The sequence below is a fragment of the Chinchilla lanigera genome, unplaced genomic scaffold (genome assembly GCF_000276665.1).
Source record: "Chinchilla lanigera isolate Chin_1 unplaced genomic scaffold, ChiLan1.0 scaffold00013, whole genome shotgun sequence".
Lineage (NCBI taxonomy): Eukaryota > Metazoa > Chordata > Mammalia > Rodentia > Chinchillidae > Chinchilla > Chinchilla lanigera.
Window position 1 is genome coordinate 32,095,394 of NW_004955414.1, and position 18,127 is coordinate 32,113,520.

General features: G+C 43.3%; 2 protein-coding genes across 4 annotated transcripts in view; both read left to right on the plus strand.

Annotated features, from left to right (window-relative positions):
• The window catches only part of Nucb2 (nucleobindin 2), a 41,248-nt gene extending 32,524 nt beyond the window's left edge, over positions 1 to 8,724 (plus strand). For all 3 annotated transcript variants that reach the window (XM_005380377.2, XM_013512085.1, XM_005380378.2), the window contains 8 exons: positions 891 to 1,076; positions 1,271 to 1,361; positions 2,235 to 2,293; positions 2,768 to 2,860; positions 3,556 to 3,645; positions 6,538 to 6,708; positions 7,901 to 7,982; positions 8,584 to 8,724. In XM_005380377.2, the coding sequence (XP_005380434.1) occupies positions 891 to 1,076; positions 1,271 to 1,361; positions 2,235 to 2,293; positions 2,768 to 2,860; positions 3,556 to 3,645; positions 6,538 to 6,708; positions 7,901 to 7,982; positions 8,584 to 8,591 (780 nt within the window). In that variant the 3' untranslated portion in view covers positions 8,592 to 8,724. The remainder of the gene's footprint in view (positions 1 to 890; positions 1,077 to 1,270; positions 1,362 to 2,234; positions 2,294 to 2,767; positions 2,861 to 3,555; positions 3,646 to 6,537; positions 6,709 to 7,900; positions 7,983 to 8,583) is intronic.
• A 7,888-nt stretch (positions 8,725 to 16,612) lies between these two features.
• LOC102022692 (natural cytotoxicity triggering receptor 3 ligand 1-like) overlaps positions 16,613 to 18,127 on the plus strand; it is a 9,953-nt gene continuing 8,438 nt past the window's right edge. The window contains exon 1 of the mRNA XM_013512028.1: positions 16,613 to 17,587. Within this exon, the coding sequence (XP_013367482.1) occupies positions 17,548 to 17,587 (40 nt within the window). The 5' untranslated portion in view covers positions 16,613 to 17,547. The remainder of the gene's footprint in view (positions 17,588 to 18,127) is intronic.

Sequence of the window (18,127 nt, forward strand, 5' to 3'; positions counted from 1 at the left end):
TTTTTTGTCTTTTTGAGACAGGATCTTGCTGCATAGTTCAGACTGGTCTTGAGCTCACTTTGTAGCCCAGGCTGGTCTCGAACACACAATGATCCTCCTGCCTCAGCCTCCTGACTGCTAGGATTACGGGCATGCCTGGCTACCTGTTAATGGATTTCAATAAAGAATTACTAATATATTTTTTACACATATTGTAAGCATGTCTCATAATATGGTGTGTGTACCATAATCCTTTTTTAAAATCTGGAAAATTCTAAAACACATCTGGCCTCAGGGATTTTAGGTGAGAGTTTATGGGCCTCTGTATTTGGTTTGAAAGGAGTTAGCAAACTACATGTTATAGTCTGGTTGTTTCTAGATTTAGTGACATGGTTAGAAACAATTATAATTTTCTGTACTGTACAGACTTGATACAGTTCTTTCCTGCTCCTTCTTCTTTAAATTAATTTATATATTTCTTATGAAAAATTTCTAAAAGTGAAGCTGGCTTTGAACTTTTAGTTTCTTTGAATATTTGCATCCTGGGTAATATGGTGGAATTAACAAATTAACAAAGATTAGTCCAGTATGGTTTTGCTTTCCTGTACAACCTTCTGTTTGAGAGTCTACTGTATTTAAGAGTGACTTTCCTGATATGTTCAAAACATTTCTTTTTATTTAATTCAAATGCATCATTGATCCAGGAATAGCGGTGCATACCTATAATCCCAGTGACTTGGGAGGCTAAGGCAGTTTTGCAAATTGAAGCCCAGGCAATTCACTGAGACCTTCTCTCAAAATGGAAAAAAACAAAGTGATAGTGTATAGCTCAGTATCATAACCCCCCTGCTAATGATATGAAATATATATTTTTAAAAGCACCAAAACCCAAATACATTATTGAATTTTAGGCGACAAATGATTTGGAACAGTATGATAAGACTAGACATGAAGAATTTAAAAAATATGAAATGATGAAGGAACATGAACGGAGAGAATATTTAAAAACACTTGATGAACAAAAGAGAAAAGAAGAAGAATCTAAATTTGAAGAAATGAAGAAAAAGCATGAAAATCATCCCAAAGTTAATCATCCAGTAAGGACTATAACTTTATGAAACGATTTTTACATGAAGATAAGCTTTTGTACCAGGTAGAATTTTATCACAAGTTATTTGTACTTAAATTTTAATTCTTAATTCTGCAAAGTTCCCCAAACTTATATCTTATTTTGAGTCCATACAGATAGATTATATTTTGTTTTGAGCAATTTTTTAAAATTGGTTCACAGGGAAGCAAAGATCAACTAAAAGAGGTATGGGAAGAGACTGATGGATTGGACCCTAATGACTTTGACCCCAAGACATTTTTCAAATTACATGGTAACAGGTTTGATACAAATGTTGATATTTGTAGAAATATTATATCTGCTATTTGAAAAATTATATTTTCTTTACTCTTAAGTGATTTGTACCAAGGTTGGTTATTGAGTCTTATTGATAGTAAATGGCTAGAGTTTTTCTCTAGGGTAATATGATAGCCTTTATTGCTGACAGGCAGTATAAAACATTTTAGATCAATAGCTGTCTTTTTATGTATATGTATTATTGAGTCATTATATGGTTTGTTGCGAAGTTTCTATAAACTGAAGGTAATTCTGTGGCTAGTTACGTTGTATCTAAAAATCTTTACACTATAGGGGCTGGGGATTTAGCTCAGTGGCAAAAGCGCCTGCCTGGCAAGTGCAAGGTCGTGAGTTCGGTTCCCGGTACCGGAGAAAAACCAAAAAAAAAAAAAAAACAATAAAAATCTTTACACTATAATATTAAATTTAGAGCCGGGCGTGGTGGTGCATGCCTATAATCCCAGCACTTGGGAGGCTGAGGCGGGAGGATCATTGTGAGTTCGAGGCCAGCCTGGGCTACAAAGTGAGCTCAAGGCCAGCCTGAACTGCATAGCAAGACCCTGTCTCAAAAGATAAATAAACTTCACTTTTACTCTATAGCATATTTCTTTACAGTATCTTTTTGGAAAAATGAATAAGATATGTTTTTCTAAAGAATGGTTATGGATTATAAATACAGAATTGTTTGTACTCGGGCTGCTCCGAAGTGTTGTGAGAAAGGAGAAATCCCTTTCAGCATAATGTTGCTTCATGTTAGTACTAATTTGCAAACCATTTGTAAATAATTGCATTGTGACTGTTTCCTAAGGGTTTAAAATCCACTTTTGCATCTGTATCTTCTAAACTTTAGATGTCAACAGTGATGGATTCCTGGATGAACAAGAATTAGAAGCCCTGTTTACTAAGGAGGTAAATTAGTTTCATAAGTGCTCAGTGTTCTTGTTCTGCCTCATTTTATCTTAGTCACTTTCTTCTCACTGACAGACAGTACCTGACACCCACAAATTGAAGGAAGAGAGGTTACTTTGGCTCCCAGTTTGTAGAGGTTTCAGTCCCTAATCCCCTGGCTCCGAAGTAGGATAGCCTGGCAAAGGGGGATAATGGAATGGGGATCGTCACGGGGACCAGGAAGCTGAGTGGAGGGAACAGCAGGGAAGGGCAATAAGCCCCTCTAGGTCTCCCCCAGTGACCTGCTCTTCTGAACAGACCTCACCTCTGAACAGCAAGTCAGCTGTAAACCCCCATAATCCAGTCACCTTCCAAGCCCCACCATGAGCACCTGAAGGTCTTGGTGGGGGACATATGTATAGATATAAACCACAGCATATCTTTCCTTCCATTACTTTCTCTTCTTTCATGTTGATTTTTAAATTTCCTTGTTAGTTGGAGAAAGTGTACAATGCCCACAACGAAGAGGATGACATGGTGGAAATGGAGGAAGAAAGGCTTAGAATGAGGGAACATGTGATGAATGAGGTATGTTTTAAAAGCTTAAGATATTTTTATTTCATGGACTCTTCAAGTCCTTGCAGTAAATCTTACCATAAGGTTAACTGAAGCTCACCGTTTCACTTTGGTGATTTTCACCAGACTGTTTGAGCTGTTAATGCTGAATTGGAATCTCTGTCCAGTGGTGGCACCTCAGGTTTCCAATGAATTTCTTTGGCCCTTAGAGTTCACCTTTGTAACTGAGTTAGTGATAGCTTTGCTCGAGCAGTTGGTTGCAAGGGTCACAGAGGCTGGGCATGGTGGTGTATACCTGTAATCCCCGCACTTTGGAGGCTAAGGCAGGAGGATCATCATGAATTCAAGGCCAGTTTGAATACCTAGCGAGACCCTACCTCAGAACAACAACAACAACAACAAAAAGGATTGTAGATATTCTACATAGTCTGATGAGAGAGCAAAACAGTACCAACCTAAACAGTCAGGTTAGCCAATTCAAATGTATTGATCTTTGGACTATCAAATGGGAATTACACAGAAAGATACCTATTTTCTGACTTAGTATAATGTGGAGAGTTTTGTTTCAATTTTTTTCCCTCTAGTTTCTGTGGATGTTAGGCTAGTCATAATTGCTATATATATAGTAGCATCTATTAGAAGACATGTTAATGAGTAATCTGTGAAAGCTGTTATTTTATATTATGCATACATTTTCCTTTAATTAGGTTGATACAAACAAAGACCGATTGGTGACTCTGGAGGAATTTTTGAAAGCTACAGAAAAAAAGGAATTCTTGGAGCCAGATAGCTGGGAGGTAATAAAACCTACTTTAAATGGTATATGTAGTAAAGAACTTTTATATCAGTTTATTCTTTTAACTTTTATTTCCCATTATGTTTGTATGTATCATTTTACTGTTTTTAGTTCTTGGAAAGATTGCAGTAGGTGATTTGTTCATTTGTAATCATGCTGTATATAATTAGAAATCTTAATTATAGTTTTTTCTAACTATAAAATAATGTGTTGGGCTGGGGATATAGCTCAGCAGCACAGCGCCTACGTGGGAAGTGTGAGGTCCTTGAGTTTGATTCCCAGTACCAAAAAAAATGTGTTACTCAAAATTTTAAATATAGGGGCTGGGAATATTGCTCAGTGGCATAAGCGCCTGCCTGGCAAGTACAAGGTCCTGAGTTCAATTCCCGGTACCAAAAAAAAAAAAAAAAAGTTTCAAAAAATTTTAAATATAAATGCATTAAAAGAATAAATTAGAAGTCCTTTGTTTCTACCACTTAGACATAGACACTTAAATTATGCATTATTTTGGGAATACTATCAGCTTATACATATACATATGTATACCATATAGTGTTAAATATATCATATCTTTTTTTGAGACAAGGTTTTGCTATGTAGCTTAGGATGGCTCCAACTTGCAGCAATCCCCCTGCTTCAGCCTCCCAAGTGCTGGGATTACAGGCATGCGCCATCACACCCATCTATGCTTATTTTATTTTATTTTTTTGGTACTGAGATCAAACTCAGGACCTTGCACTTGCCAGGCAGGTAGTGCCACTGAGCTGATTCCCTGGCCAACCTTAAATTTATAGATACACATATATTCATATATTAAATTCTTAAGCTATACAAATGAAACTGTTCAACAATAATATTTCATGAACATTATCTAATAGCATTCTTTCTAAACATGATTTAAAATATGACTAATACCAGCTATATGGTTATAGCATCATTTATATAACCATTTTCCAGCTTTAGAAATTTAGGGTAAATTGCATTACTATAACAAATAACACTATTCACTATACTTATTATCATGTATTATTCATACATTTATGGACATTCTTTTATTTTTTTATTTATTTTTTTTTTTTTTGCTGTACCAGGAATGGAACTCACAACCTTGTGCTTGCCAGGAAGGCACTGTGCTGCTGAGCTAAATCCCCAGCCCCTATATGGACATTCTTTGATGATTTTCTTGATATTTATTCTCAAGGTTTATGAACTTTTTTTAGTTTCTCATTATATCTTGTGAAATTGTTCCAAAAAAGTATACCAGATTATACCATAGCCAACTATGTATAAATGAATGCATATAGAGCTTTAAAAGAATAAGTAGGAGTTACCATCCAAAATAGATTAGAGAGAACACTGACATTTTTCCACAGAAAAAATTAAAAAGATTGCTGTTAAATTTAGATTATTTAATTGTCCAGAAAATAGGGGAGATGCTTTGAAGACTGTTTATATATTTTTTTTAAGAGAAAAAAATAAAACAAAATTTCAATATATTTTTGAAAATAATTGAACTAAATTATATTTCCACCAAAAATCTCTTACCAGAAAAGAACTATCTGGTAGGGGTATCCTTAGAGACTGTGTGTAAATATCTCATTATCCATTACTTTCAGAATCAGAATCACGTTGCCTCATGTTAGTACGTGATGGATGATAAACGGTGATCTTCTAGTCATTCCTTCTATATTTGTAAAGTGTCTTTCTGCTATAAGGAAGGAGCTATCTCTTCCCCAGTACTTCTCTCTATATCAGTGTAGACTCATGGCCTTTTATTTTATTCAACAAGCTCTAATATTTACTGTTATTATTTATTTCCACGGCCAAATTACCCCAGATTTGGCCAGTGAGAGTTTCTCCAAGCTGGCTTTTATGGAAATTTTCATATGCCCTAGTCATTCTTTGAGGTCTTCCTTGCTTTGCTATAAGAAGATTTTTTGGGTTCATCTTATTGTTTCTGTGCCAATCAACACTGACACCTCTGAATTCATTCCAACACCTCCGATTTCAACACTGCATTTCTCTTTTGTTCTTTCCATATTTCATGTGAAATCTAACGCCCATAGTATGGAAAACACAAAAACGTTTCACTTATTTTCTCAGTCCTAGAATGTAAAAGATTTCAGAATTCCTGATCCATGCATCTAAAATGTTTGAGCTCAATTTTTTTTTTTTCCTCTTTTGTACTAGGAATTAAACTCAGCACCTTGCATTCGCCAGGCAGTCACTGTGCCACTGAGCTATATCCCCGGCCTTAGCTCAGTATTTCTTTAGATTTTTAATTTTATTTCTTACCAGAGGACATATTCTGCAAATACTGTGATCAATAGTTTTTGGGCAGTGTTTTTACCCCTCCCCTACTCTGGGTGATCTCATTAATTAAAATAAAAATACTGTTTGTTTGCTTCTGAGTTTATATTCAAGTTGGGGTTTTCCTGTCCTTGTCAGTTTTGCCTGCCTGCCTTCCTTCCTTCCTTCCTTCCTTCCTTCCTTCCTTCCTTCCTTCCTTCCTTCCTTCCTCCCTCCTTCCCTCCCATCCCTCTCTCTCTTTCTTTCTTTATCTGTTAAGTGTGTAAAAGATTTACATGTTTTCCAAAAATTGAATCTGTACTGAAAGAAGTTTATGTCCCTTCCTGAACTATGTTTTTTTGTCCTTTCTGCTCAGTTCTTACCATTGGCCTTTATGATGCAGTCTCATTAGTCTCTGAGTTTTCTACCTGTTTTTCCTTTTGCTCAAATGAATACATAAGTATGTATTTCTCACTCCTCTTTTTTACCCAAAAGGAATATCATAGATATTCTTTTATATTTTCCTAACTATAGACTTTAAAAGCTACATCAAGCCTTATTACTCTTACTTCTACAGTTATTATTTCATTTCATTTTCTTTTAGACATTGGATCAGCAACAGTTCTTCACAGAGGAAGAACTAAAAGAATATGAAAATATTATTGCTTTACAAGAAAACGAGCTTAAGAAGAAGGCAGATGAGCTTCAGAAACAGAAAGAAGAGCTACAGCGTCAGCATGACCAGCTGGAGGCTCAGAAGCAGGAATATCATCAGGTGGTAATTTATAAAAGGACTCTGATAGTAAAATGAATGGTGAAGTTTTGCAGAGTTTCCAAGAAAATGAGATGAAACAGAGGGTTTTTAAAATCTATTCTCGCACCCTCTCTTACCTCAGCCCTAAGAAGGGAACATCCTGTGCATCTCAGGCTGTCAGGATGTTGTAAAGCTTGTTTACAGCCCCCGTTTGTCAGTTTTGCCCCCAGAGAACTGCTTGAAATATCTCTCATGAGTGAGAAGCACAGGACCATATTCCTGAGGAAGAAGTAGCCCCAGGAGCTACTTGTCTAGAGCTGTTTTTTTTTGTTTGTTTTTTTTTTTGAGACAGGGTAAGCCAGGTGTGGTGGCGCACACCTGTAATGCCAGCACTGGGGAGGCTGAGTCAGGAGCATCGTTCTGAGTTCCAGGACAGCCTGAGCTACATAAGTGAGTTCAAGGCCAGCCTGAACTGCATAATAAGACCCTGTCTCAAAAACAAAACAAAACAAAACAAAACAAAACAAACAAAACAAAACAGAACTTTAACTCACAGTGATCCTCCTGCCTCAGCCTTCTGACCTAGAGCTGTTAAGATTTTTCTGGATTGGGCTGGGGATTTAGCTCAGCGGCACAGCACCTGCCCAGCAAGCACAAGGTCGTGAGTTCAATCCCCAGTACTGGAAAAAAAAAGAAAGATCAAGATTTTTCTGGAGAGGCTTCACTCTGAGTTCTGGTTTAAAAGGATGAACACACTGGCAGACAACTAGTTTTAGCCACTTGGGAGGCTGAGTAAGGATTGCTCAAGTCAAGGAATTTGAGAACAGTTTATGCTGAATAGCATGCTACTGTCTCTAAAGAAAAGAAAAAGAATATGAGGGACCAGTGATGTAGCTCAGTAGTAGAGTGTGTGCTCAGCACATGCAACGCCCTGAGTTCCATTCCCACCACTGAAAAACAGGACAAAGAAAAAAGCCCAGACATTAGCTGCTTCACTCAAAGCCTGTTTCTGTAATATTTCAATATACTATTATCATATTTTAAATTTTAGCATTTTTAAACTGCTGTTTAGAATATTAACTTAAATTTTAGAGTTTAATATCTTCTGTCTAACAACAACTTTTAGTCAGTTTATTGTGCTGTGTCAAAGCCCACACATATGATAGAAAATCAAATAATACTTACTTGTAGGATTTTCTTTCTGCATTCACAGGCTGTACAGCAGATGGAACAAAAAAAGTTACAACAAGGAATTGCTCCGTCAGGTTCACCTGGAGAACTAAAGCTCAAGCCATGTATGTAATTTTACTTTCTGTTTGTTTATGGTAATAAACCACTGTAAATTGGTATCCACATTTATTTCAAATATAATTTTAGATTATTAGATTTTTTTTCTGTATGGCTTTAGAAATAAAGAAATTTCTAGTATAGGACAATGAAAAATCTTCAAAAATTTATGCATCAGCCTTTTTAAAATGTAAGTAATCCCAGCACTCAGGAGGCTGAGGCAGGAGCATTGCTGTGAGTTCAAGGCCAGCCAGGGCTACAAAGTGTCTAAAAAAAAAGTTATATAATGCAATAGGCATATTTATGGTGAAATGATTTATTTTACTATGATTAATAAGTTGAATCAGTCATATTGATCTTACCAATTTTTTTTTTTTTTTTTTTTTTTACCAGTTTTTAAATTGTAACCTATGACTAGCTACAATATTTTCAAATAATCTTGGGGCCAGAAGTTTAGCTCAGTGGTACAGTGCCTGCCTGCAAGTGTGAGGTCCTTAGTTCGAGTCCAGCAAAAATTTTGATATATTTGCAAGTAAATGAGCATTCAGAATAATGGAAGATATGTTTAAAATAGATATCTTTTTAACAGAGTATATTTCTTTTGAACAGACGCTTAAAGTTCTGAAGTTCACCAGCACTTGGAAGAGAACTGTTCATTCAACATCTCTTTCATCTTGTAACTCCTCTTCTTCCTTTCTGCTCAATAAATATTTTAAAGCATATTTGCAATAAAGGAAAATATCTTTAAAATGAGAATACTTTTTTTGGACACATATACACAGGGATTGAAATCTACCACAGCCGGGATGGAAACAAAGCAGCACTCATACTTCATCCTTTACTCTTTGTTCTACTGTAGAGATGGAGTGGTTTACATTACAAGAAACGAAACTAGCAACTAAGTCAGAAATCTCTACTTGTAGCTTTTTCAATAAATTGCTCCTGCTTATAAAGATAGCGATTCCTTTATGGATACTGTTGTAGTCAGGGCTCACGAAGGAAAAGATTCAATACAGGACACAGAATTTATAGGATTATTTTATAATATTCAACCAAGGAATCAAATGCAAAACAGTGCGGGAGACCTGTCCACACACTAGAGACCCAAAGAATCCAGCTGAGGGTCTGGATCCCACAGGAATAATCTTCACGAGTCCAGCTGAAGACCTAAAGCCCATGGCAATATCCTCCATGAGTCCAACTGCAGGCCTAGAGTCCACGACAACATCTCATGCAAGTCTGTATCAAGGATCTATGCTGGGAAGGCTGAAAGGTCAGTAGTGGAAACTAGAATGTCTGTGCCCATGGGATGAATTTTCTGTGCCAGCAGGCTGAAAGATCTTAACTGGAGCCAGGAAGCAATGCTCAAGGTAAGGACCAGAGCTCCCCTGAAAAGAACTGCAGCCATTGTCAGTGACATTGAGGAACCGAGCTCCTCCAAGAATGAAAACAGCCAAGTTCACATCAGGAAAACCACTGTGACAAGCTTCTCCAGGAGAATCAACAGTGCACCCTCTCCCCCTCCAGTCCTCTTTTATGTTATTGGCAACAATCCTCAGGTGGGCCTTCCACACGCAGCACCATGCTGATTCAGTTCACCTGGATGTTACAAGTTGACCACCAGTTGTCAGTCCACCACAGATGTTCCTTATGGCCTTTGAACCAATGTTTCCTCGATATAGTTACTCTACAAAACCCATAGTATTCCCCGGGGTTTCCTGATAACTTTAGCTTTCCTTGGCCACCTCTATCCTTTAGAAATTCTTTAACTGAAAAGCTTTTGTACCATTTCGGGTCATTTTTCATTCATAATGTTCTCTATACTTTATCTTTTAAAATTAGGTTCTGCTATATTTAACAGCAAAACCAAGAGAACAGAGGAATCTTCCCCTTACATAAATAGACCTAAAAGTAGGTGGTATGGAGTTCCCATCTTGCCATTCTGGTGTCCTCAGTCCCTGATTTTTATCTTCAAGTTACCTCACTCTAGGTGTCAACATAGCTCCTGAAAGCAAGGGGACATTGGCAAGAACTTTCCCCAGGTGCATCAGCTGCCTTAGAGAACTTTTCAGAATCCTGCATTTGCATCCCATTGGCCAGAACTGCATCACATGGCCACAACATTTGCTAAGGAAGCCGGAAATCCATCTGCTACAATTTAAGGTTGTTCAGTTTTTAGGTTTTTTTAACTGAGGAAGAGAAAAAAAAGGAAACATTTAGTTGCCACTTTTTAGTTTTAGATCAGATCAGTTTTATTGGCTACCTAAATCTATGTGCTCATTTTTCTTCAGAGACAGAAAACATTTAGTCCTCCCATCCCAGGAAAAAAACTTACCAGAAATGCAATCCGTTTTTGCATATTAGCTTAAAGACCATGATATCTAGGTATCATCCCCTTCTTAGGTTAGGGTATTAGTCTGCATATAAACTCAAAAGGCAACATTTCTTTCCCTAAGAGAACAGCATGCATAGCGAAAGGTGCACAAAAACTGCAATAAAATGGACCTTTTATAAAAGGGAAAAATAAGAAACACCATAGTAACTGTTCCAGAGCAATTAAAAAGTATTTTTTGCAAAAAAAGAGAAAAGACTCTCTGCTATAGTTTATGAATTTATCACTTGGTTTGCCCTGGATGCAACCAACATTTATAGCCACCCTGTCCACCACCATGGTTCCCCTCATCTCAACCCCGCAGTCTGGGACACTTCTACCCCTTCCCTGGCTGCAATCCAAAAACCACTTAATATTCCTCCCAAACCTCACCACTCCTACCCTGCCCAACAACAGTACCCCATCCCTGACTGGTATGATGATTCATACCAGTGCCCTGATTCACCTTTCAGAGTGCTACTTCTTTACTAGTGCTCCCAGGGGCATGTGGCTTTGGTATCCCTTCTGGGGAGCTGGCCAGTCTCAGCACAGCATTTTCTATTGTGTGTTGCTGTGTGCAGTGCAACTCTTGAATTTCTTATGACACAGATTGTAGAGGATGAAGAAATGGGGACAAGAGTCACAGTGCAGAAAGCTGAGGTCAGGAGGAGCCCACTGTCCTGATGGGAGAAAAGGAACTGCACCGTGACTACAGCACATTTATTTTTATACTCATCTATTGAAACTCCTCTGCTTAGCAACTTACTTGCCTGGATCACCTCAGGCCCGTCAAGTTCTCAGAGCTGGAACAGCTCGTGCACGGGGTTCATCTTGTGTGCTCTGTGTTCTCAGGGCTGGCTTTGCTTTAGCCCCACACATACGATCCATCTCCAGCTTCAGTGGGCTTGTGGGTTGAGGCTTATTTTAGGAACTTAACAGTGATAAGGTTTTGCATAGTAAGTAGAGTTAGGTTATTTGTTGTTTTATGGGGTTTTGTTTCCAAATAGTTCCCTAAAAAAGAACTTTCTGGGTTTTTTCTTCAGTTATTTCCATGAGCAGCCACAGTCAAAGGCTTCATTTAACATAGATGAAAGGTAAGAGTTTCCAAGAAAGAACTTCATGATTTACTTGCTGATTGTTAAAGGTGTAGAGAGGAGAGAGCCCAGCAGGGAGGGCTCTGAGTCGGCAACCACGGTGTTTATTCACTCTGTGGGGACTGAGTTCAGAGAGTGGAGTCAGCAGGAATTGAGGGTAGAACAAAGGATTTAAAGGAGAGGGGAGGGGTTTGCTGCCTTGAGGAGTTTGCGGGGCGGGGATAGTGTTTGTGCTTCTGCAAACTGGGACAGGTGAGTGTCCTCTCATTTCTTGGACAGTGCAGATGGACATGGCTTTGTTCTTTTCTGTGGTTTCCTGCTTGCTGCTAATGGCCTCATCCACTGGGTGTGATGTTCTTTTGGAGAAGGTCATCTACATATGAGGGGAAGAAAGAGGAAAGGAGAGCAAATTATGGACAAGGTCCTGACCGAAGTAGCGGGGCTGTGCCGGGAACCCTGTGGCAGAACAGTCCAGGTCAGCTGTTGGGCCTGATGTGTGTCGGGGTGTGTTGAGGTAGAGATGAAGGTGGGCTGTGAGGAGACAGAGGGACAGAAGACAAAAGTGCACAGGGGTTAGGCACCACGGGGTGTGTGAGAAGGACAATCTGATAGTGTGGAGTTTTTTTTTGTTTTGTTTTATGTTTTTGGTCTTTTTTTTTTTTTTTTGGTTTTTCTCTGGTACCAGGAACTGAACTCACGACCTTGCGCTTGCCAGGCAGGCGCTTTGCTGCTGAGCTAAATCCCCAGCCCCTGTTTTTGGTCTTTTTGAGACAGTGTTTTGGTATGCTGTCCTTGAAGTCAAAGCAGTCCTCCTGTCTCAGCCTCCCAACTGCTGGGATTACAAGCGTGGGCCACCGTACCTGGTCGAGCTTGGAGATTTTTTTTTTTTGTCTTTTTGAGAGAAGGTCTCGCTATGGAGTTCAGGCTGAACTTGAGCTCACTTTGTAGCCTAGGCTGGTCTCGAACTCATAACAATCCTCCTGTCTCAGCCTCCCAAATACTGGGATTATAGGCATGCACCACCATGCCTGGCTAGCATGGAGATCTTGTACCACCCTGAAGATCCATCTGTCTTTTGTACCGGGAGAATGGGGGGGTTGTAAGCAGAGCTGACAGCAATTAAGAGGTGGTGTCCTAACAGGCAAGAAATGATAGGTTGTAAGCTCCATAAGGCTAAGTCCAGGGATGGGGTACTGTTGTTGGGCGGGGTAGAATGATTAGGCTTGAGAGCGATATGAAGTGGTTTTTGGATTAAAGCCAGGGATGGGGTAGAAGTGCCCCAGTTGTGGGGTTGAGATGAAAGGATGGGAACCATGGTGGCGGACAGGGTGGCTTTGAGCAGGGGATGGTCACAGGAGCTGACAACTTGGTTAAAATGTCTCAGCCAAAGGGGGATGGGGCAGGTAGGGATGACTAAAAAGGAATGTGGGAAAACCTGTCCACCCAGTTGGCATCAAACTGGGGAGGAGGAGGTTAAGGGTCTGAAAACTTTGTGGCAATGATCACAATAGCAGTCAGAGGGCTGGAGATACAGCTCAGGGCACAGCACCCACCTGGCAAGTGCAAGGTCCTGAGTTCAATTCCAGGTATCAAAAAAAAAAAAAAAAAAAAAAAAGAGCTAGCAGTCAGCGCCAGAAAGACTGGTCCTTTGAAAAAAGGAATGGTGGATGGCAGTCCCCATAACACTCAGGAAGCGGGTGGGCTGACCCTGCATTGTAAGAGTTACCCGATGCTCTATGTTTGAGATGGTCCAGGGGGTCTCCAAGGCCTTGGGGCAGCTTCAGTCTGTGGTGGTCACACCAAGAAGGTCAGGGAAGGAGCTGTCGGGGGTCCCTGGGAACCTTCAGTGTAAGATTTTTTTTTTGGTCTTTTTGAGGCAGGGTCTCGCTATGCAGTTCAGGCTGGCCTTGAGCTCACTTTGTAGCCCAGGCTGGCCTAGATCTCCTAAGGATCCTCCTGCCTCAGCCACCTGAGTGCTGGGATTATTGGCGTCCGCCACTAAGTCTGGAGGTGTGAAATTTTTGAGAGAGAATGAGAAAATATCAAAGAGTCGGTTAGAAATAGTTTGATTACTTTTTACCCTGTAAAAGAGATCATCTCTAGAGATAGAAGCAAACGAATGGCTTGGAGGAAGTCTGCCCTGGGCTCTAAGGCAAAGAAGTTTTTAAGACATCTGTGCTATCTATCTAATCATGTAGGCAACCCCTCTAGCGGCAAGACAAGGATATGTTTGTTTAAAGTCCGCTCTAGAATTTCTGTCTCTCACACTGGGCATGGTGGCCCACACTTGTAATTCCTCCTGTAATCCCAGCACTCAGGAGGTTGAGGCAGGAAGATCGCCTTGAGTTCGAGACAAGCCTAGAATGCATAGTGAGTTCAAGGCCAGCCTGAGCTATGTAGCAAGACACTGTCTCAAAAAAAAAACCAAAAAAAAAGTACAATTTCTGTCTCAGAAGCTCACAGGTTGAACTTACACTCATCACTTAGCAACCATGATTTACAAGTCACTGAAGACACATCAGTTTTTACATGCACAGAAAGAAGAGAAAAGCTGAACTGATGGAAGGGGGGGTTGTGATTTATTAATAGGCACATAGATTTTCTACATATAACCTAGATTGAATAGCTCCATTTTACAGCATTTTCTTTTCTTTTCTTTCTTTTTTTTTTTTTTTTTGTCTTTTTGAGACAGAGTCTCGCTGTGCAGTTCAGGCCGGCTGTGAGCTCACTTTGTAGTCCAGGCTGGTTTCGAACTCGCAATGATCCTCCTGCCTCAGCCTCCTAAGTGCTGGGATTACAGGCGTACGCCACCACACCCGGCTTCATTTTTGTTTTTGAGACAGGGTCTTGCTATGTAGCTCAGGCTGGACTTGAACACACTGAATTTATAGCATTTTCTGAATCTCTTATAGGTAGTATCCAAGTTCACTACATGGGGTGGGGGGCTTTTCTTTTTTCACTATGCAGTTCATGCTGGCCTTGAACTCTCTTTGTATCCCAGGCGGGCCTCAGATGTCCAGTACTGGGATTACAGAACTGCACCACCACATCTGGTCTTAAGCTCCTTGACTGTGAGGAACCTTGTTATCTAAGGGTAAAATGCAACCTTAGACGTTTACAACTTGGTTTTCTTTTTCGGTATTTGTTTGTTTTGAGATAAACCACCCTCCAGCGCGGGGCACGCGAGCGACACTGGGTTGAAAAAGACTTTACCTACACTGGGAACATAGAAGTGATTATTCTGGCCTGAGTTCAGGGTAAGAGTTTGGGGGTTCATAAAACTTGGAGGATACAGAAAAAGCACCTGCCACTGGCTAAAGAATGTTTTTGCCTGGAGCACTTAGCAGGTGGGGCGCCCTCCCAATGGAACCTCTCCCACCTGCCCAACCTTTGCCGAACCCCATCCTTGTGGGTGGAACAAAATTTCTGACACCCACAAGTTCAAGCAGGAAAAGTTAATTTTAGCTCACAGTTCGCACAGGTTGCAGTCCGCAGCTGGCTGGCCCCAAGGCAGGCAGCCGGACAAACAAGCATGGCAGAGCACAAACACTCCCGTCCTATAGAAAGCAGGAAGCCGTGATTCTGCAGTTTTAACAGGAGTTCATATCATATTTAACCACTGGGACTCTAAAGGCCTGGGCAGCTGGAGCCCCCGGCCGGGCAGAGGCCTCTGCGAGCCGAGGGCGTCTTAAGAAGGCGGCCCTGGGTGGGGTCGGGGTACGCCGAGCAGCTCGCTCGGGAGCGGGGCGTCAGCGGGGAGGTCGGGCGTCTTGGGGTTGCACGGTAGTCAGCAACCCTGGCAGACGAGGAGCCGGTTGAAGGCAAAATAAAACTGCGGCAGCGCTGCAAGCGACACGTCCAGCGCCGGACTGTCTGCGGGCCCCGCCCCCTTCTAAGGCGGAGGCGCGGCGGGGAGCAGGGGCCGGAGAAGGGGTCTCAAAGGCGCAGACGGTCGGAGCCTGGGGGCAGTAGCGCGGCGCGGGAGGGTGTCCAGGCGGGTCGCTATGGCACGCCCCGCGGGCCCGCGTTTTTCTTCCCGGGCTGGGCTTCCTTGGCCGGGGGCGCGCTATGCCAGCACCCGCTCCGTGGGCGCGTCCGCGAGCTCCGCTGCCCGCCCTGGCCGCGCCCCCGGAGGAAGGCGCAAGCGGTAGCGGCCCTCGGGGCGGGAAAAAGTCCCGGGCGGCAGCGGGCACCCGGCGCGGACTCACGGACCCTTGCGGGCTCCTCGCGCTCCCAGGCCCGTTGAGGCTGAGGCCGGGCGGGGAGGAGGGAGCCCGAGCCCGGGAAAGTGTTAGAAAGGTGAGAAAGGGCGAGGTGGAGGAAGCGCAGAATTTGAAGCGGCAGAACTAGAGCAGAGGCAGAGGCCACTGAGATGCGAAGTCATCCCAGCAGCCCGGACAAACCACAGCCGGGACGAGCTTGCTGCTCGTGTGATCGTGCTCGTGCTGATGGGAGCTAGCCTACTGCGCTGCTGGCCCGTGCAGTGTGTACACGGCGTCACACTCCGTGATGATAACTTGGCAGTACTGGCCTCTGTATTTTCTACGCTGTCCCTTTTAGTCACCAGAGAGTAATTCTTTTACTTTAATAAAAAACACACTCTCTTTAAAAAAGAAATAATTATTGTGTTCAGGGATGACTTTCTTTTCTTTTCTTTTTTTTTTTTTTTGCGGTACCGGGGATCGAACTCATGGCTGACTTTCAATAGATCGCAGCGAGGGAGCTGCTCTGCTACTTAGGAAACCCCTACCCGAAGCTGCTGGTCTACCAATGGACAAGGCCACTTCCGCGCGCTCGGGATGGCGCCCTGCGGAGGAAGGCGCAGGTGTCCTAAAGCGAGCTCGTGGAGAAGGCAAAAGCTCGCTGGAGCTTCATTGGCGCCAGATTTCCACCACCCTGAGTTAAGTGCAGTCCCCATTTCCCCGCACGCGGTTTCCAGGAGGAAGAGCTCTCCACAGGTACCCCGATCTGGTGCAGCCTCAGGACAGCCTCACGGGGTGCGAGGGGGAGCAGCAGGAGGCCTGCAGGGCTCCTGCATCTGTCTGCCTGGGAGCGGACTCTGATTTAGAGCCTCAGTCTTAATCCCACAGGCGCTAGCTCCGCCCCCCCTGGCTCCTCCGCGGAGCGCCCACACCAAACGTCAAAACCTGCGGTTTCTCTTCCAGGGAGCAGGGTTACCATGGCAACACCACGTCAGCAGGGCAAAAGTAACCTGTCTCGCACGGTCTAAACCTTACTAGTGGGTGAACAATCCCAGGCTTTGAGCATATCGCTTCACAATGACAGCAAGGGCCGACGTGGAAAGATCAAAAAGCGAGGTCGCTGTGGTCGCTGGGCTGCCGGGAGCCAGTTAGCCCCGTGGGAACTTTCCTGACTCCTCCTGCTTCAAACCCAGGCGGTCAGAAGGATCGTGAGGCCCTGCCTTCGAAAATGAAGCCCCAGCGAGCTTTTGCTTTCTTCTCCCGGAGCTCGCTTTAGGACACCCGCGCCTCCCGCGGAGGGCGCCGTCCCGAGCCTGCGGCACTGTTCTTGTTCAAATCCCGCGCTCGCCCGCCCGCACCAGCGCAGCTCGATGTGCCGCGTGTAGCGCCCGAGAAAGTCCCGGATTCAGTCCTCACCGGGGGACGAGGAAGTAATGTAGCTCCAAGTTTTATTTTTTAAATAAAGGTATATAACTCTCACCCCCATGATGAGAATATAAATCCAGCGACGGAATGTAAGTCCAGCGACCAGCCCCGCCCGCTCTGGGGCTACCAATGGGTTCGCGGTTGTCCCGGAGAAAAAAAGGAGGCGGAAGCTCTGAGGTTCTAGAAAGAAGAGGCGCCCATTGAAAGGCTGCACGGAGGCCAGGGAGCTCTCAGCGACACGGCGATAGAGGGACGGAGGAGCGCAGGCGACAGGGGAATTTCCAGGGTACAGGGAAAGTCGTATCACTTGTAATCTAATCTGAAGTTTAGAAAGCGGCTTTAGGGAGCCTGTCTGCCAGCACAAGCTCCTGGGTCCCTCTTCGGCGGTGGGAGTCTCAGCAGCTTCTGGGCTGAACCGACCTGAGGAACCGGCGCCGCTGGGCGCACGGCCGCGCGCTCCGCTGTACGCCTGGGGGCGGGGATGCGGCTACTGCTCTGGTGCGGCGTGCTGCTGACCGCAGGTGAGAGCTCGCGGCGGAGGGGCAGGGCCGGGACGGGACCGCGGCCGAAGGCTGTGGTTGGCATGGCGGGCTCCTGCCCAGGGCGTCTGCATCTGGGCTCTGCCTTCATCCTTCATGTTGGGACCTAGAAAAAAAACCAAAGCAGTCGAATAAGAAACGTTCTCTTTATTGAGGTCTTACGGAGAGAGAGGGAGGGCGTTACCTTAGGGTGATCTAACTGTGAGCTCCTTTTCTGTTTTTTTTTTTTTGTTTGTTCGTTTTCTTTTTTTGGAGGCGGGGTCTAACTGGGTAGCCCCGGCTGACCTTAGACTCACTATGTAGCCTAGGGTGATCTTCAACTTCCTGTGATCCTCCTGCTCAGCCTCCCAAGTGCGGGGATTACAGGTGTGCGCCTCCACACCGGGCCTGAGATCGTTTACTTGAAGGAATTTAGAAAAGACAAGCGTTATTCTGGCCCCAGTGGGCTGTGGTTTCCAGGAGAAGAATGAGGGTGAGACTTTGGGGTATTCATGAAAGTTTGAGGATATGGAAAAAAGGGCC